At 41.3% G+C, this 17,595-nt stretch overlaps 3 protein-coding genes across 4 annotated transcripts; all 3 read right to left on the reverse strand.

Annotated features, from left to right (window-relative positions):
• Positions 1-1,502: 1,502 nt before the first annotated feature.
• Positions 1,503-5,560, reverse strand: LOC113074907 (transmembrane and coiled-coil domains protein 2-like). 2 transcript variants are annotated; one of them, XM_026247630.1, is made up of 5 exons: positions 4,949-5,560; positions 3,587-3,949; positions 2,921-3,513; positions 2,709-2,844; positions 1,503-2,392 (listed from the first exon to the last, which is right to left on the reverse strand). In XM_026247630.1, the coding sequence occupies exons 1-5, from the start codon at positions 5,342-5,344 to the stop codon at positions 2,093-2,095; spliced, it is 1,788 nt and encodes a 595-aa protein (XP_026103415.1). In that variant the 5' UTR covers positions 5,345-5,560; the 3' UTR covers positions 1,503-2,092. The 2 variants fall into 2 exon arrangements, with proteins under 2 accessions (XP_026103415.1, XP_026103416.1); XM_026247631.1 differs by lacking the exon at positions 4,949-5,560 and having other exon boundaries at positions 3,587-3,955.
• A 604-nt stretch (positions 5,561-6,164) lies between these two features.
• Positions 6,165-10,099, reverse strand: LOC113074912 (cyclin-dependent kinase inhibitor 1-like). The gene is made up of 3 exons (XM_026247636.1): positions 9,865-10,099; positions 8,220-8,592; positions 6,165-7,512 (listed from the first exon to the last, which is right to left on the reverse strand). The coding sequence occupies exons 2-3, from the start codon at positions 8,587-8,589 to the stop codon at positions 7,457-7,459; spliced, it is 426 nt and encodes a 141-aa protein (XP_026103421.1). The 5' UTR covers positions 8,590-8,592; positions 9,865-10,099; the 3' UTR covers positions 6,165-7,456.
• Positions 10,100-11,093: 994 nt separating this feature from the next.
• On the reverse strand, positions 11,094-15,267 carry LOC113074911 (serine/arginine-rich splicing factor 3). The gene is made up of 6 exons (XM_026247635.1): positions 15,129-15,267; positions 14,253-14,464; positions 14,027-14,164; positions 12,202-12,240; positions 12,033-12,119; positions 11,094-11,519 (listed from the first exon to the last, which is right to left on the reverse strand). The coding sequence occupies exons 2-6, from the start codon at positions 14,453-14,455 to the stop codon at positions 11,492-11,494; spliced, it is 495 nt and encodes a 164-aa protein (XP_026103420.1). The 5' UTR covers positions 14,456-14,464; positions 15,129-15,267; the 3' UTR covers positions 11,094-11,491.
• Between the last annotated feature and the right edge of the window lie 2,328 nt (positions 15,268-17,595).

The raw sequence follows: 17,595 nt of genomic DNA on the forward strand, positions 1-17,595 counted from the left end.
GTAACATTTGGTTGATGAAAATGAATATTTTAGTCATGTTATTTTAACCTGAAACCTGTTAAATGAGTTTATGGTTAACTACCTATATCAATAATGATACAAGTCACTGTTTAACAACACTAATGAAACAGTGTGTAATTAAAAATGTATTTACATATATCATTTAAATGTTGTTGAATTTAATAAGTGATTATCTGGCAAACACCCCAGAAAAGAGGAAATAATTAACTTAGTTCTGTGGTAACCTCCCGTCTCAGTCTAAAAATCTTTCAGAATAATTTATATTAATACCCTGATAACATTGTCGAATCCAGTGACTAGATCTTCAAAATCGCTGATTTTAATTGTTGAGAACATTTGATTAAACTAGTCTCTTAGTAGAATACGTTTTAAACCAACCAGTCAAACTGAGACTTACCGTTACGAAATCTCGCGCCATTTTAGCATTTAAATTCCCTCAGGCGGGCAACAAACGGTCCGTGGACGCGACTATATGGACGACTGATTAAGGTAAATCTATTTTTTTAAGATAAAATGTCAAATGATTTATGTATAAACAATATTAAAGCGCTTATCTTATAGCATTCTGATATTAGCAATTCTGTCCTCGTTCCTCTTTCCTAAACACAGTTGATCAGATCAATCTTTCTTCGTTAAAGTTTTACGGCAGATGGCAGACCAATCTTATTTGCATAATATTAATTAAAGGAAGCTGCTTCTCATCAGAAATATAATGAAGTGTGTAAGACCTCCATCTGAGCGCCAGGTGGCGTCCTTATGTCGATCTTTCAGTGAATCCAGTAGATTTATTAATTGCAAATAAACCTGCTGATTTATAGAGCTGGATTAAGTTTGACAAACTCCCAATTATCAGCCTTCGTAAGTGAAAAGAAAAGTAACATGCTGTGTTGTGGTAAAAATTCTAGATTATTATATATCTAATTTTGAGAAGCAAGTTTATGTGGACTGTGTAATCCATCCTGGGATTAATGAATTTGATCTGGATTAAAATCAGCATCTGGATAACCGAAGCAGATTGTGGCACCAATGCAAAAAAATATGTTCACCAAAATTATAAAAAAAGAAAACAAATTAAAACAAAAACAAAACTATATTTGCAAATGTATTTATTAAGAATACAGTGGTGTTGAGATTTAGCAAACGTGTAGAAACATGGGAAATATGATCATGCTAACAGTGAGAGTTACACTACAACTGTGTTTACAAAAATGTTCTGATGACAGATGTAGTATTGATTGTTGACTAGTGATGTTCTGTCTCTGCCTTTGCACTCAATGTCAAATATCACTTAACAATACACAAAGTAAAATGCCAATGACCTTTTTTCATTCTCTTCTTTAGTGAGATATTCCATATACAACAGAGTTCAACGGAGACAAAACAAACAAAACGCAACGCATTTGAGACAGTTTTGGTATCAGCATGAAAGATGTTTGGATCTGAAATGTGACCATGTATTGGTATCTAAGTCATGCATCAGCAGAACACCATTCTCTGGACTAATTTCTTGTGTCTGCACAAAGAACCAGTTTTAACATTCATTAGTTAAAGTAAAAAGTACCCCAGTGGTCTAAAAAAAGGAAAGAAACCCATTCAAAAGGAAAAGAAAGGAAATGCAGAGCCATGTCAACCAGGCTTGGGATTCAGACAGCACCATCTTCAGGCCGCATCTCCATGGATGGATCTTTCTTATTCATCCTTTAAGGGCCCTGTCCCAAATGGCACATTTCATTTGCACTTATGGTGTCGCGGACTTACAATCGCCGCCACATGCACATGTGTCCATTAAGTCCACGAGACTGTAGTATGTCCCATTCATCGTTTTAGCTTTCAGAAGGGTGCAACGCCCCCATGTTCCCTTCAATGCACACTTTTGCTGAGTTCGCACTGGGACGAGCTCCACTGCAGACTTCTACCAAACAGTCAAAGTGGCATTACATCACAAAAGTGTGGACTCAAAGGGAGCCGTGAGGGTTTAGGGTGTGATTTGGGACAGGGCCAAGATCTCTCCCACTTCTGGTATGATGGGAGGATGTGTCACAGTTCTGAACATGTATTTTGTTCATGTTCTTCAGCTGGGCAGCAGGCAGAGCTCCAGCCAATCCCAGTGTTTCCACAGTGTGACCAGGAAGAGCGCGAGGGCGAGGGTGGCGCCGACCCGGGTGCGTGTCTTCATGAGGGGCGTGATAAAGTTGGCTATGGTGGAGACAAACACCAGCAGTACCGCCATCAGGGCCAGGATGACGTTGATGAGTTTCCCCAGCAGGGCTCGGGCATTAGCGTTCTCCACTCCCTCCAGCTGCACCACCTGCTGCTGTTGCTGCTGCAGCTCCAGTTTGGTGATGCGGGTGAGGCACGACTCCACTGCTTCCTGCGGGCAAACACACACACACACACACCTGTGTCGTAACACTCAGAAGTGCCCAAAGTCATTATAATTCAGAGTTTTTACCAGGGGTGTCCAATCCTGCTCTTGGAGAGCCGACGTCTTGCAGAGATTAGCTCCAGCATGCACCAAAACCCCTGCATGGAAGTTCTATCACACGCTTACAGACTAGCCGCTCCAGGGGGTTTTAATTCCTGTTGAAGCTCTACAGGACAGTGGCCCTCTAGAAGCAGGATTGGACACTCCTGCTCTTTAAGGTTGGGAGCACGGCACATTTGTGCACTTTGTGATTGTTGGTCACCTGGATGTCCCGTGCACTCTCGTACGACTGGTACGCCACCTTCTCCTCCATGCTGGCCAGCTCCTGCTTCAGATTGCTCATCTCGTTCTGATGGAGCTCCGTCAAGTCATTGAGTTGCTCTTCCAGACGCTCGTATCTGGAGGAGAGAGGGAAGAACACACCTGAAGATCTGGCTCTGGAAAGCGTTGGATCTGCTGTAGGTGTGGTCTTACCTGTATCGCTCCTCCTGCAGGCACTGGGTCATGTAGCTGTAGTCGCTCTGCAGCTGCGCTTTCATGTCCTCGATGGCGTCCTCCATGTGCACCTGACTGACTTTGATCTCCTGGAGGCCTTCCAGCAGGGCATCCCAAGAGGAGGACGAGGACTGGTGGTGGTGATGATGGTGGTGGTGATGTCCGTCCAGTCGCGGGCTGCCTATTGTTGCTCCCGCCCCGCCGGAGTTGCTTCCACCCGGTGACCCAGAAGTAGCGCTGGAGCACTCGTCATCGCTGCCGTATTTGGGGCTGGAGACCAGCGTGGCACTGCCACTCAGAGCTCTGGGCGTCTCCTCCGTGTGCCCATCCTCCAGAGAGTCCTTCATGTGGGCGATGTTGTCGGCACTGCCGAACTTGTTGCGGATGAGACTAGCGAACTCTCGGGGTTTCGAGACGACGGCGGTGTGCGTGAGCGCTGAGACTCCACCCTTGACTCCTTCCACTACTCCACCTCCGAAACCACTGATTCCCGCTCGCATATTGGCACGTACGTCCTTCAGCCCCTGCTGCATGTCCCTGAAGACGTCTTTGGGTTGCCGCGCAGGACCATTCTGCAGAACAGGGATTAGATGTCACTACTCTGGAAAATGCAGTTGGAAAGAGCACGCATGCTTGTGAACCTACCTGCTCGATCTCTTTGAGCTTCTTGTGGTAGTGCTCAAGCTTCTTGTACAAGTGTGCAATAGTCTGTGCAGACTTCTGGTTCTTCTTCTCAAACACGTGTTTGATGCGCGACGCCTGCTGTTTGTCCGCATTATTGGCCAGTTTAAGATACTCAGCCACATTATCGTCACGGGCTTCCTGTTCCACACGGATCTGTTCGGTGATCTTCAGGATCTTCTGCTGGAGGTGTTCCAGCGCCACTCTTGTTCTCTGGACCTCGCCGCCTGCCCCGTCTGACCCCGCCTCCACGCTGATGTTCCCGTCTGACCCCCCATGGCTCACGGAGGGCGGTAGACTGAGAGTGGACACTTCGCTTTTATCCAGCTGCATGTAGACAATGAAAACATGAGCACATGAAGCTGAGTAGCGCGGTCATCCTAACTGAAACATGAGACATGCACATAAACATCTGATATGAAACCACATGCTAATTTTAACACCTCTGTCGTGTGTAGCAGATGCACGAGTGAGTGTTCACATCTGTTTACAAACTGAACAGAATCTCACACACTCGGAGTGAGATACACACAGCGTGACCCACTTTCATTCGGAAAAATATCTCTACGCACACATCACACTAAATAAAGAAATTAAATCTGCAGAAGAGTACTCATATTTCAGTGTATGGAAACATTAACTATGCACCTGTAATCGTTAGTAAAATGCAACAACGCAATTCACTCCCAAAACATTCTGGATGAATGCATGTCACGCATACACAAAAGAAAAAAGGCAGCAGATCTCAACCTGCAATACCTCATCTGGAAACCAATCAACATGCATGAAGAGATGCATGGTCCACTACCGTTACAGAGCCCTGACGCATATGTGTTCAGAGTCGCACTGACACAGCAGGGTTTCACGAGGGGTTACTTGCAGGCCATGCATCTTCACATGCATGCAACAGAGACACAACAGCACACTAGAATGCGTGTTTCTCTGAGACAAGGTTTCTTGTAGTCATACACACGCAGGACTCTTCTAAAGGTTAGTGCGATCTTTTAATGCATGTGAATCTGAGTCATGTTACCTACCGAGAGCATGCGCATGTGTGCGATATACAGGCCTCTGAGAGATGCATGTAGGTTGGTGGACAGAAAACACACACACACACACACACACATACACATGCATGCATGTGAATCAGGGATGTGTGTCAAATCACAGTGGGCGAGTTGAACACATGAGAACAAGTCTGCAGCTGACTTGTGACATGCAGAACAGCACGTGAAGGAGAGACAGACGGGTGATGATGGACAGATGGATGGATGGATGGATGGATGGTACAACACAGGAACAGAAGATTAATGCACAATAAATTACCATGGTCTTCAGTCCAGGGTGTGCAGGTTGAATGCAGACATGTGTAAGAGGGCCATATCCCTCCTGTCTCTCTCTCTCTCTCTGTCTGTCTGCGCTCACCCCACCCCTCTCCTCTAGCTGTCTATCTCTCGCTCCATCCAGTCTGTCATGGTTCATGCTAGAGACAGTATCGGCTGCGGTTTCGTGTCTCTCATCCTTGTCTCTCCTGTGTTTCACGTTAGTTTCTTGTCTCTCCGGCCGTGTGTTTGTCTGAGTGTTTCGATGCGGCTGCGGAGCAGAGGGGGAGGGGAGTTCAGCGGAGCATGCGTCACACACACACACACACACATTCACACACACACACACACACACTGCAGCATTTACATGTACACTCTGTGTGTGTGTGTGTGTTTTCATTGTGTGTTCATGAGAGCACGATTGGGGAGTGTGTAGATGTGTATTTTTTCAGTGATAAACATATTTACTGAGTATGTAAATGTGTGTGGGGGGGGGCAGAAGGGGCTGATGGGAAACGCTGATGTCAGTCTCATAGCAACACACTTAACGCACAGTGTGTGACGAGCATCTGAAGTGGTAAATAGGTAAATATCAGAGTAAATTACACAATAGGCATCTGTGGCGTTCGGTTAATTACAACATAAAATAAGATTGATTCGCTCCCAGTGTGCTTCTGTACACTAATTGGAAACGGAAATGCACTTAATGCAAAAATAAAAGTATGAAATACGCAAAAGTCAACATGAAATTAAAAAATGTATTGAATTAATTTGCATATTGAATGTGAACAATAATTTGTTTAAAGACAAAATTTGAATTCAGAATTCAGAAATGGTTACTAATAATTGAATTTCTATGAAGTCATTCAATGGTAGTTTAGTGCCATCTAATAAATTGCGATACAGTAAAAATTAACGTGAGTATTTTTAAATACAAGTTTAATATATAATTAACTTGAGAAATGGCTGATTAGGTAACTTTGCTAACGTTTCCATTAATTAATGAAATATTACATTTTATGTCTGACGTTTTATTATGGGAATGTTAAACTTGAATGTTCTTTCAACATACAAGTACTAACATAAAAAAAAAAACGTATTTTATTATTTTTCAGTAAAACTGTTCCATGAATGATGTTTTTGTGCTAAAGTTTTGAGAGCATTCAGTCAGTGTTACTGTAAGAACATTACCAACTTATTTTTGGTAAGAATCAACAGACTGAATATTTAGAGGAATATTATTTGTACATATCAATCACACACACCAGAGTTTCTGTTTATAGACGGCTTTACTACAAGAACAATTATATGTCTATCTACAATACAATATTTATCCATAAAATAAATACATCATATATTCTGAGCTCTTTAACAAAAACAGACATGTGCAAGCTAGACTACTCAAAATAACAAGTGCAATTCTCCATCAACGGCGAATAGTCTGGATATCTACAGGATATTTACAGACAAGTCGCAGAAATCTACAAGTAGACAAGAACGATCACAGAACAGATTCAGTAAATGTTTGCTGAAACTTAACACTCAATTAGCGAATGTAGAACTCTTAGTGTTCATATCTGTGATTATGTTTATTTCAAATAAACGTTATGTTACTTGAATTTCCTTAACTACAAGTAAAACTGAGAGTGTTTGTGAATATGCTGTAGATGCAGGGGCAGTGTTCACGGAACGCAAACAGAACAAATTCTGTGCAAATTCTTCATTTAAACATTCATAACCTAATTTAACGCAATTTAAATTTAACGCAACTTACAAAGGATCTGTAGAGATTTCATTCAGCTCGTGTTTTGCAAACGACGCCCAAGTGTTTATAAATAAATTTTGTAAAAACATAATTGCAGTTCCTTTACGAGAGTTGTCCGAGAACATCCAGGCGGATAAGAAGGGTTTGTATTATAAATAACTATATCTGTAAAAAATAACAAAAAAAATAAATAACCTTTGGCACCAAATGTTAGTTAAAAGTAGCTACAAGTATTGTGCAATGAAGCAATACATTTGTATACATGCACACCGAAAAATCAGTGTTATAATCGGTCATGAAATTTTGTGGTCCCACTGAGAGACAAATCCTAGTGGATTTAAAAAAGATTTTAACACATTCTCTTAAACATCATTAAGCATAAATGTTAACCGTTGACATGCAAACATATAAACAGGAAGAGGAACGACAGAGAAACAATTTCTCAGTCAAACAAAAACATGATGGAAGATGCTAAATAAGTTGTGGAACAGTCCGCTGTGTGTTTCTTGATTCGGTCCATGACCCCCGCACAGATCCAACAGTGCGACTGCGACAGAAAACTACTATTAATGATTGTTGAGAGTTCTGGAAGAGATGAAGGGAGACGCCAGTGTTGAAAAACAGAAGATCTAGTGAGAAGCAGCGGTGGTTTACATCAGTTCTAGTGTGTCTGTGTTCCTCCTATGAAGAGACGAGTCCTGACGAGACACACTAGTGTTCCTGAGTGTGTGTGTGTGTGTGTGTGTGTTATTGTCCTGATTTGCGGGGTGTGGCCACCTGCCTCTTCTTCGCCTGATAGAAGTCTGTTTGGATAAGAGAGGAGATAAGAATGCTTTATTATTAGTCAAACTCTTATTCACGTCTCAACGGCTCTCAAAGCATCCAGGTCATATTTCACTCCTATTTTAAACTATTAACTATTACATTTAAAATATTAAAATTAAATATCACATCATTCATATATTAACTACACACACTTCTGTCTAAATTCTGATGCAAAAAAAATTATAAATAAATTATGCATTCATAAATGTTTAGTTGTAATTTTTTTCCCCCTCATAAATTCTTCAATTCAGCAGTAATTACAGATTATTGAATTTGTTGCTAAAACTGAAACCATAAAAAGTTGCGGTGATGAAAATATGAAACAAAATAAAATATAAATATTAGATGAAAAAAAAGAAAAAAATATATGTTTGCGTTGAAGTCCTAAAATTAGTAAAAATAAAGCTTAAAGATAAAAATACTTAAAATTAAAAAAGTTAGTTATTTAGCTAAATTCATTGCTTAGTAATTTAATAGCATAATTGCTGAAATCTACTTAATGACCAAAACTTGTGTTAAAATTAAAATGATATAAAAAATAAAGCTAATTTAAAATGAACTTAAAAACATTAATATTTTAACAATGTCTTAAAGGTTCTAAACACAACATTTTATTTGTGCTACATATCTACAGAAGTGCGAGATTCGTCCGTAAACGTGTCTCGTTAGGCTCCGCCCACCTCACCTGTGATATTCGTCTGTTTCCTCTTCAGCTCTGACCTCTTTTCTGGCGTTTTCTCCACATCCTGCGGGACGGTGCTGAATCTCTTCGGGATTCTGAGGATGTTCTCTTTCCCGCGCGGTTGCACCTCCCGAGAGCCGCGGTACAAGACGGGCAGCTTTTCCTCGGACACGCCCTCCCACAGGAAGTCTCCGCCCTCCAGAGGTGTCTCCGAGAGGAAGTCGAAGCTCCAGCGGCGGGATGCTTCCTCCAGGTCCTTCCTCAGAGCGTCGAGGTACTCCAGCTGGAGCTGCTCATGATCCACCGGACCGAACAGGTTCCGCCGCGTCCGGCTGTTCCCCAGAGACTGCAGGATACGCTTGTCCATCGCCATGAGCTGAAGATGCAGAAACACACGATTATATTCCCTGGACAATATCAGAGTAGATTCAGTGTCTCAGTCTGAGAGTGAACATCAGCAGAAACGCAGTCCTGTCTGAGCATCTGTGTCTCGGTGTGCTGTATTTAAAGGATGGAGTGAGTCATCCTCATGTCTGGGCAGATCTACAGAGACATGTGAGGACATGTTCCTCTGGTCAGTGTAGTGTCTGACCAGCAGAGGGAGCCGCACTGGAGTCTCTAAATCATGCCTACAAATATAATATAATCCTATAATAAATTATAATAAACTATTATAGTTTTGTGACTTTAAATATATACATTTAAAATAATAAAAATGACAAAAGAATGTAAAATAACAGAGCGGAATTAACATTGAAATTAAAAAGCTAATTTCAAATATTAATAAATACTTATGTTATAAAAAAACAACAACAACCGTTCATTTCCCATCATATATGACTGATGTCTCTCAGTTAATAAAATGTTTTTGTGGCTCAACAGTCACATTTTATCACAAAAACATTTTATTAACTGTGAGACATCAGTCATATATGATGGGAAATGATCGTTTTTTTTAATTTATTTATTTATAAAATGTATCCAATAAAGAAATAAGTTGTGGTTCTCCGGGTCCGAAGTGAAACTACATATTGTACATATAAATACATATCAATTATATATATATATATATATATATATATATATATATATATATATATATATATAAATTTATAGTAAAAAAAAATCTAAATAATTTAGCCAATACATCTTCCATACTGAAACTTTAATTTACTTTTTTTTTTTTTTCATCATTCATGAATTACATCATGACGTCACGGGTTTCGCTCACGCGGTTCCGATTCCCTATTGGTTTATTTGACGGAACGTGTAGCTCTTTCCGAGAATACATTCAAGACGGCGGCGGGAAACCGAGCGTTTGTTTGATTGGTCAGAAGCCACGCGGACACGCCCACTCTCTCCTCCGTCCACGTGAACGTGAAGCTCGTGTATGCCGGTGAATCAAATACTACTGACATTTCACCTCACAATAACATTCAAACCGCGATCAAACATCACTCTGTCACGAGCTGTTCAACTCACAGAGAACGCTTTCAGTCAGAGTTCGTCTTCATCAGTTTGATTTACTAGATTATGTTAAAGAAACTCTTAAGAGACTACAGACTAGTTTTATCTTTAGTTTGCATTAACCCAAACCAACAGTTTACAGGCAAACGTTATGAAAAAAATATATAAACATGCGACTTACATGTTTTAGCAGAAGACTGTTGAAGAGACTCCTGTTCGCAGGATAACGTCAAGTGTTTGAGATCCTGGACGACAGAATCGAGTTTAAAACAGAACTTCAGATGAGTCTTGAGGCGAAAGTGTCGCAAACAGAAGAAAGTGAGTGTTAAAGTCAGTCCTGGAGCGTGTACAGTAGATTCGAGATGCTCTGCTGCTGTGACGGGACTTTCAGAACTTTATGAACTCCGATGGGCGTGTCTACGCTGTGGGCGGGGCCTCGTGAGAGTAGCACGTGGACTGGAGCCCGGTAAACACATGACAAAACGTGAGCGCATTCCAGGAGATCGGCGTCACAGAAAAGAGCAGAATCTCCGCCCAAAACTGACCTATTCGTTTTTAGTATTTATTCTATACTACATTAAAAGCTACAACAATAAATAACCAATTATCAAGTAAAAAAATAATAAAATACAATATTCTGTAACAAATGTGTGCGCGAGAAAGCCCCGCGAAAAACCAGCAAGTCACTCATCCATGAGTCACCAACCAGAGTGTGACGTCACGGAGCGAAAGCGCGGGTAAGTTTGACGGTCTGTTCATTCATTCGGATCTGGTCATTTTAAACGAGCCTTTCTTTGATGAATTAACGCGACTCAGTTAAACTACAGTCATATGAGCTCTCATAAAATGAAACATACATGAAATATCTGAACTTTTATAAACTAACGGATCAAACCAAAATAACTGGTAAAATGGCAGATGATGTAAAGGTTGATGATCCATCATCATCCACGCCTCTGACAGCAGGTTATATAACGTGTTCAGAAAAGAGCATTTCAAGACATTGACAATCACCACCCTGAAGGGAAGCTTATGTAACAGGTTATCTCATGATCGATGACCTTAGAAACCCGGGTGACTGGGTAAAGAATGAATGAATGCCGGTATTTGAGAAGTAGTTCAGTCTGAATCATTAAATCACTAACAAATGCGTTAATCAAGAAATTTACTATCATTGACTCAGCCTCAAGTAGCTCCAAACCTGTATAAGTGTTTTTATTTTGCTGAACACAAGATATTTTAAAGAATATTGGTTACCACACAGTTGAACCCCATTGACTACCATAGTTTGGAGAAACCAAAAATGCAAGTTAAGTCAATGGTGACCAGAAACTTGAGGGTGTGTAAACGAAACACTTATTTTTCACAGTAAAGTGAAAAAATAAAAATAAAATAAAACAGAGGCCAAAGCATTTTGTAATGATTTTTTAATACAGATCAACATTATAAACAGTACAAACACAAGGAAAAAATAAAAATAAACAAGAATGAAAGCCGTTCTCCATTTTATCCTGATCGCGGAAACACAAATCAAACATTCACGGTCGAGCTCAGCGCATCAGGACCAATCAGATTCACCGCCAAAAACACAAATAAAAAGAGTCTTAAAAGTGAGATGGAATGCCGTCGCATTAAAACTGCAAACACGCACAACCACGGCTACAGAGAAACAGAACCGCTAAAATAATGTTAATAATAATAATTACAAAAAAAAAAAACATCTGGGGGACTCCAAAAGTCTTTTCCAAGTTTTTCCAACATGATCTGTGCAGAGGTTTCCGTCATGACGGTCTTCTCAGCACCAAAGTTCACTTCCGTTCATTAGATCTGGAACGACTGTAAACAAGAAGATCAGGAGTGTTTGAGGTCATTTCCCACTGTAATATTTCTTCCCAAATTTTCTTTGAATCAACAAATTAGGTAGCAACGTTCTTCTAAATCATCATCTATGGTAACAACCTTAAGTGTAAAATTACAATTTAAGTAAAGTTTTGACGAAAAGATTTACACAATGATAAACCTAATTCTATGAAAGTTAGTTTCTGCCACTGAATAAATTTAAAAACCTAATTGCGACTTTTTTTTCTCAAGTGTATGACAAACTCAATTATGTGAAAAAAGTCAGAATTGCATGTTTATTTCCATTTAATTCAAGTTTAAACCTGACTTTTTCATCGCAATTTCAAGTTTATCGCAACTGAGAAAAGTGCAGAATACTTTCTGCGCAAAAATACTGATATAAGCACTATTTGTTAGTCTTTATCCATCGTCCAGAGATAAAATGAAAATTCAACTATTCATCTATATCAATGGCACAAGTTTGCTAAAAAAGTTTGCGGAGTCTCTTACCTCCTTGATCGGGAGAAAGATCGCGAGAGTCTGTGGTTCCTTTCGCGAGACAACGATCTCTCCCTCCGGCGCTCTCTGGAAAGAGATCTAGACAGAATCCAGATTAAAACATTAAAAAAGCGCTCACAAAACCACGCGAGAAAGCTGCGCGACCCGACGAGACTCTTACCTGCTGCGACTACGACTGAGGCTCCTCCTCCTGGGCGATCTAAAGAAGAGAAGAGGCAGAGCGAGTGAGCGCACAATCAACACACGGACGCACCTCACAAGCCCTGAAACTAACAGTCAAACGCACTCGTCACGCCCTGATACAGGCGTGGAGTGGAGACCTCGCAACACATGAAGCTCGCTTAATAAGAGCGTTACGCTCCAGTACACAGAGCTACAAAAGTAGTGCACTAGCAGGAGAAACTCAACAGAAACGCACTGCAAACAACCCCACAGAATGAAGACAGTGAAAGAAAGCAAGAGCAGCTCTCAAAGCCCACGCTGCTTCTGTAACCTGAACCTCCGCTTGGGCTCCCCATCAGTCTGCTAGCCTAAGCTTAACAACGTCTGTCCAGATCTCATACCAACCCTGTTTGTTTCAACTCAACAGGAGATTTCTCCTCATCTTACATCTGTATTCAGCATTAAACTGTATGAAGCAGGAAAAACTTACTAGTCTTTTTGGTTTTCAACAAGCTAGAAAAGGCGAAGGGGAGGACGGCTGGCGGCCGGGGAGCAGAATTGGCGGGAAAGTGCAGGCCAGATGCTGCGAGCTGATTAGCTGGCTTGCGGATGGGGGCTGGATGTAGTGGATTTTTCCTGCTTTTATTGGTTAGCCGAAGGCTGTTGCTGGTGGTTTGTAGTGTAGACATTGGGGAACGTAATACGCTGATTGGTCAGGAATGTGAAGTGGGCCGCTGACGATTGGGTGTTAAGGTTGGAGGAGGAGGAGCTGCTGACAACGACATGCTCAGGAACCAATGGGCTGGTGCGACCTGATGACTGGCCACGCCTGGGTCATGTGACACCAACCCAGCCAGCTGATTGGGGCACGCTGGTCACATGATGCTGAAAGAAGACTAGTAGACTGACTCAGAGGGTGGTGAGGAGAGGCATGGTGGTGACTCTGCAACGGGGTTCATTTTTATTAATATAGCTGATAAGAAAATAAAATAAAAACAACCTTCATGTAAAGTTAAGTCAACAAAAGATTGCATATTCCAACTATTACTAGAGCCGAGCAGATTACTGAAAACTAGTGACTGGGCTTCGACGTCCAATTCACAAATTAGCAATATTGAAATTAACGTTGGGGTCAAATTTCAACCCAAAATCAAAAGAAACAAAAAAGGTTTTGTGCATTGAGAATTAACCACATTTTTACATATCTCATTCATCACCGCTGTAATTCTCATTACAATCTCACAAAGATAAATAATCATTTATATTATGTCAAATTTGATTAATGCAATGCATTTATTCATTGAAGAACCACAATTTGCGCTAGAAAATTCAACCCGGAAACTTTTACAAACTGCCGATGAATTAGTAGAAAAAAATAAACATGAAGCCCCGCCCCCAAACAATTAAAAACATACAAACAAGATCATACGAATAAGCCACAACGTTAAAATGAACGTGCGTTGGATAATCTTTACAGCAATGCGAATTTGGGTGAATAATGTGCCAAGTCACAATGCACAAAAACAAGCCAAAGCGTTTAATTTTGGAGTGAAACTTAACCCCAGATATTTCCTGATGGAATTACCCTTATAATCACTTACTGGCCTGCATTTCAACAAAATGTCAGAATTTGAGAAGCCCAGTCTAATCACTGTTTAATGGTTATCAATGACAATGAAGATGGAGGAGCTAAAGATCTCCGGCATACGCTGGTCAGAACCGGCAGAGCCTCCAGGACTGGTGGGGGGGGGGGGGCAGAATCAGGTTAGTTTCCTCTGGAACACAACCTACGGAGAGACAGGTGAGTGGGAAAACAGGTTTACCTGCGCCTGGGGGCCGGGCTGCGTCTGCGGTAGTCATCACGTCCTGGGCGTCGGCTCCAGGACGGAGGTGGACCCCGGTTACGAGAGCGCTTCTCGCCATTGGACAGCTCCACCCTCACTCGGCAACCGCAGAGGGTCCTGCGTGATGACATTGACAACGCATCGTTTAGCACAGACGTCGTTGGCTAACTGCTGATCATTAGCGTGCGTTATAATCCACACTCACCGTCCGTCCAGCTCTCTGACGGCGTCTGTAGCATCGCGAGGATCCTCAAACTCAACGAACGCAAAACCAGGAGGGTTCCTTGCCACCCAAACGCTCCGCAGGGGTCCGTAGTAGCCAAACGCCCTCTCCAGTTCAGATTTATTTCCATTATTTCCCAGATTCCCAACGTACACCTTACAGTCCAGAGGGCAGTCGCGATGCATGGTCTCAGTCTGCAAAACAACACACAGCGATTCAGTTTCACACTCATTTCAATAACAATGTCAAGTATCTCCATAAAAAAACAACAACATGGCCCTATCCATATAATGGACTTCAATGGGTACCACCGGACTGAAGCGCCACAGGAATAAAGCTTTTACCGAAAGAAATCATCGCTTATTTACTTGAAGAAAAAAAAAAGTTAACAATTATGTTTTTTAACCACAAATGCTGTTCTAGCACTAGCTGGACTTAACATACAATTATAGTTGTTTAATGTCGACTACTAAAACTACCAAATTTACCAGTTTTAACAATTCAAAACGTCAATTTATTAAATGTGCGTCTTTTGTTCGCTGCTCAAAATGGCGCATGTCGATCACACGCGATTGAAAACAAAACACTTTCGCACACAAACGTTCGCTTTCGTAGGAAAAAAACAGTCTGGAGCCGGTTTAGATACAGTTATAATGGCTGTTAAACTGATAGTTGTAATTAAGTAAAACTTCGCGGTGAGCGGCTAATCCGCATCAACGGTAAAATGGCGTCTGCAGAAAAAAAACACAACTGCGGTGAAAACGCAATTCCGTTTACAAACGCTAGCAGTTAAACGTGACAAACATCAGATTCGCGCGCACACTACAGAATAAAAATAGCGCATAAAATCCGATTTACCGTGAACGTCGCCTTTTTCTGACCGTGTGTGTTCGAGACCCGGATCAGATCCGCTCCGAAATGGCGCCGCGCGGAAATACAGACGCGCGCACGTAATGTACGTCTGGACGCACGCTTGTGGGCGGAGCTTTAGACCACGCGTCTGTGAGCCCCGAGAAGCGAGTATCCTGTAGGTCCCATTAATCCCATTAACAATCAAAGACCTAAACATTTTAAAGCAAATACACCATTGTTATATACACAAAAAAGCCACAGTGGTGTTTAAACCAATGTTGATTAAACACAACTGATGTGATTATTCAATCTATGGCTAAAAAGGAAGCTATTTTTGAAGGAATAGCTTGCCTAGTTCACTTTCCAGAATAATGGAAATGAAGATATTTGCTGTGGAAACTCAGTTTATTTTTTGGTTTCATGTACTAAAGCACTGAAATCAATCATGAGACACACAGAAACCAAAGGTTTTGCTGTAATTCATGTCAAACCGAATGCACCCTCATGAAAATGAACAATGGTTTTACTACAAATAAAGCCAATAATCCATGGTTATACTATAGTTAGACCATGTTAATCACAAAATAACCATGGTTTTGTCACACTATAGGAAAACTGGTTATACAGATGGTAATCAATAAGCCAAAAAACAAAAACAACATAATATACTCTTTTACAATATCCCATGGTTAATTTTTCACAAGAACAGCGCATCTCAAAGAGCTAAATTTAGACTGAAATGGAACATCGTACTTTAAATTTGAGGTTGTCGCTCAGAAAACCCAATCATATGACTTCAGAAGACTTGGAACATAGCGCACAAGTCTACTTTAATTGCATTTTAATAAGACCTCTACATGTTGTTTGGCAACTGTAGGCCAAAACACCTCCTTTCACTTCTGGAGAAGAAAGAAAGTCATACAGATTTGGGTGTAAATGGTGACAGAATGATAATTTTGGTAGTTTTGTGGGTTTGTGGTCATCTGGGCAGTTGCTAATCAGAGATGTTTTACTGTGGAGGAATCATCATCACATGTCTTCCGCACATTTCTCACCATTAGAAACCACATCCGAGACGTGTTGCTAGGGCTTTGAGAGTCTTTAGCAGCGCTGCTGATGTGGAAACACGCCAGCGAAAATGCTTCGTTTTGAAGTTCTAGCGAAAAGGCATTTTAACTAGAACACCAGAGGCTTTATCGACTGGGATTCCTTTCCACAACCAACCAACTCTCAAACCTCTCATGCTTTAAGTTGAAAACACAGCCTGATTCTCATTTCTGATGAGGGCTTGAAATCCAAAAGACCTCAAATTTCAATCCCAGCCTTTAAGAATGATAAACGGAATGAATCTCAAAACAACGATGCACCAGTGGATTGACGTGACGCATCCATTATAAATGCAACCAAGGCCTATCTGATAACTGGGGCCCGAGGAGAAGGCGGAGAAGCTCTTCAGACTGCGTGAGGTCATCCAGGTGTCTATATAAACCCCGGGATCTGACCGTCCGTCCGTCAGTCCATCATCTGCAGGAGAACAGACGGGGAGCGAGACAGCACGTGAGTACAGCTGCTCAGACGCAGAAACTCACCAGTGATCTGTGTCTTAGTTTTGTTCTGAGTTGGTGTTTTTGTTCTTCAGATCGAGGCTGTTCAGTGTTTGGATGATGTTGAAGACACAAAGATCTCAACAGCGCGTCGCTCTCATGATACTGATGGTGGTCGCAGCCGTGCAGAGTCAGGAGAACCAGAGGTTATCTATCTATCTATCTATCTATAGCTATGTTTCCATCACCCTGTTTTTAACCACATTTTGGAATATCGCATCAGAAACGAGGGATACATTCTTAAAAATGCTGGGTTGTTTCAACACAACTTTGGGGTCAGATATTGACTAAAGCAACTTTTAAGTTAAAAATTTAATGGAAAAATGTAACCCGACGGTTAAATTAGTCCATATGTCACCCAAAGTTGGGTTGAAACAACCCATTATTTTCTAGAGTGGAAAACGCCAATCCTTAATTTGCAAAAATGTATTTTTTCGAATAATGGGAGATGGAAATGCACTTGCTGAATAAATTCCTCAATGGCCATCAAACAGTCATGTGACTAAGGGATGGCATAACCTGACCAACCAGCTGACCGATCTCATTGGTCAAAGTATTTCTGTAAAACTGCATCACGAGGCGTGTTTACACCTCAGAAAGCAATGAGTGCATATATTTGTGGCTTAACGGTTAGCAAGTCTGACCCGGAGGTTGTGGGTTCGAGTTTTGGTATCAGCATGGAGCTCTCATCCACCCACAATACCAGGACTGAAGAGTGACCTTTGACCCTGTGTGTGTACTTATTATCTTCAATGGCTTCTCCTACATTTCTTAGTGATATTTAGCACCAGTTGATGTGATGTTACTCATTGACTCGGGTACTGATTCGCAAGGGTTTTAAGTAATATTCCAGTTTTGTACGTTCATTG

The sequence above is a fragment of the Carassius auratus genome, unplaced genomic scaffold (genome assembly GCF_003368295.1).
Source record: "Carassius auratus strain Wakin unplaced genomic scaffold, ASM336829v1 scaf_tig00015623, whole genome shotgun sequence".
NCBI lineage: Eukaryota > Metazoa > Chordata > Actinopteri > Cypriniformes > Cyprinidae > Carassius > Carassius auratus.

Coding starts and splice junctions, on each gene's coding strand:
- LOC113074907 (XM_026247630.1), bottom strand. CDS start 5,344: ATGAAAACACACACACACACACAGAGTGTACATGTAAATGCTGCAGTG. Junction 3,514..3,586: donor AGCTCAAAGAGATCGAGCAG/GTAGGTTCACAA, acceptor CCTGTTCTGCAG/AATGGTCCTGCGCGGCAACC. Junction 2,393..2,708: donor AGAGTGCACGGGACATCCAG/GTGACCAACAAT, acceptor GTTTGCCCGCAG/GAAGCAGTGGAGTCGTGCCT.
- LOC113074912 (XM_026247636.1), bottom strand. CDS start 8,589: ATGGCGATGGACAAGCGTATCCTGCAGTCTCTGGGGAACAGCCGGACG. Junction 7,513..8,219: donor GAAACAGACGAATATCACAG/GTGAGGTGGGCG, acceptor TTATCCAAACAG/ACTTCTATCAGGCGAAGAAG.
- LOC113074911 (XM_026247635.1), bottom strand. CDS start 14,455: ATGCATCGCGACTGCCCTCTGGACTGTAAGGTGTACGTTGGGAATCTG. Junction 12,120..12,201: donor CTCAGTCGTAGTCGCAGCAG/GTAAGAGTCTCG, acceptor GATTCTGTCTAG/ATCTCTTTCCAGAGAGCGCC. Junction 11,520..12,032: donor TCTTTCTCCCGATCAAGGAG/GTAAGAGACTCC, acceptor TCTTGTTTACAG/TCGTTCCAGATCTAATGAAC.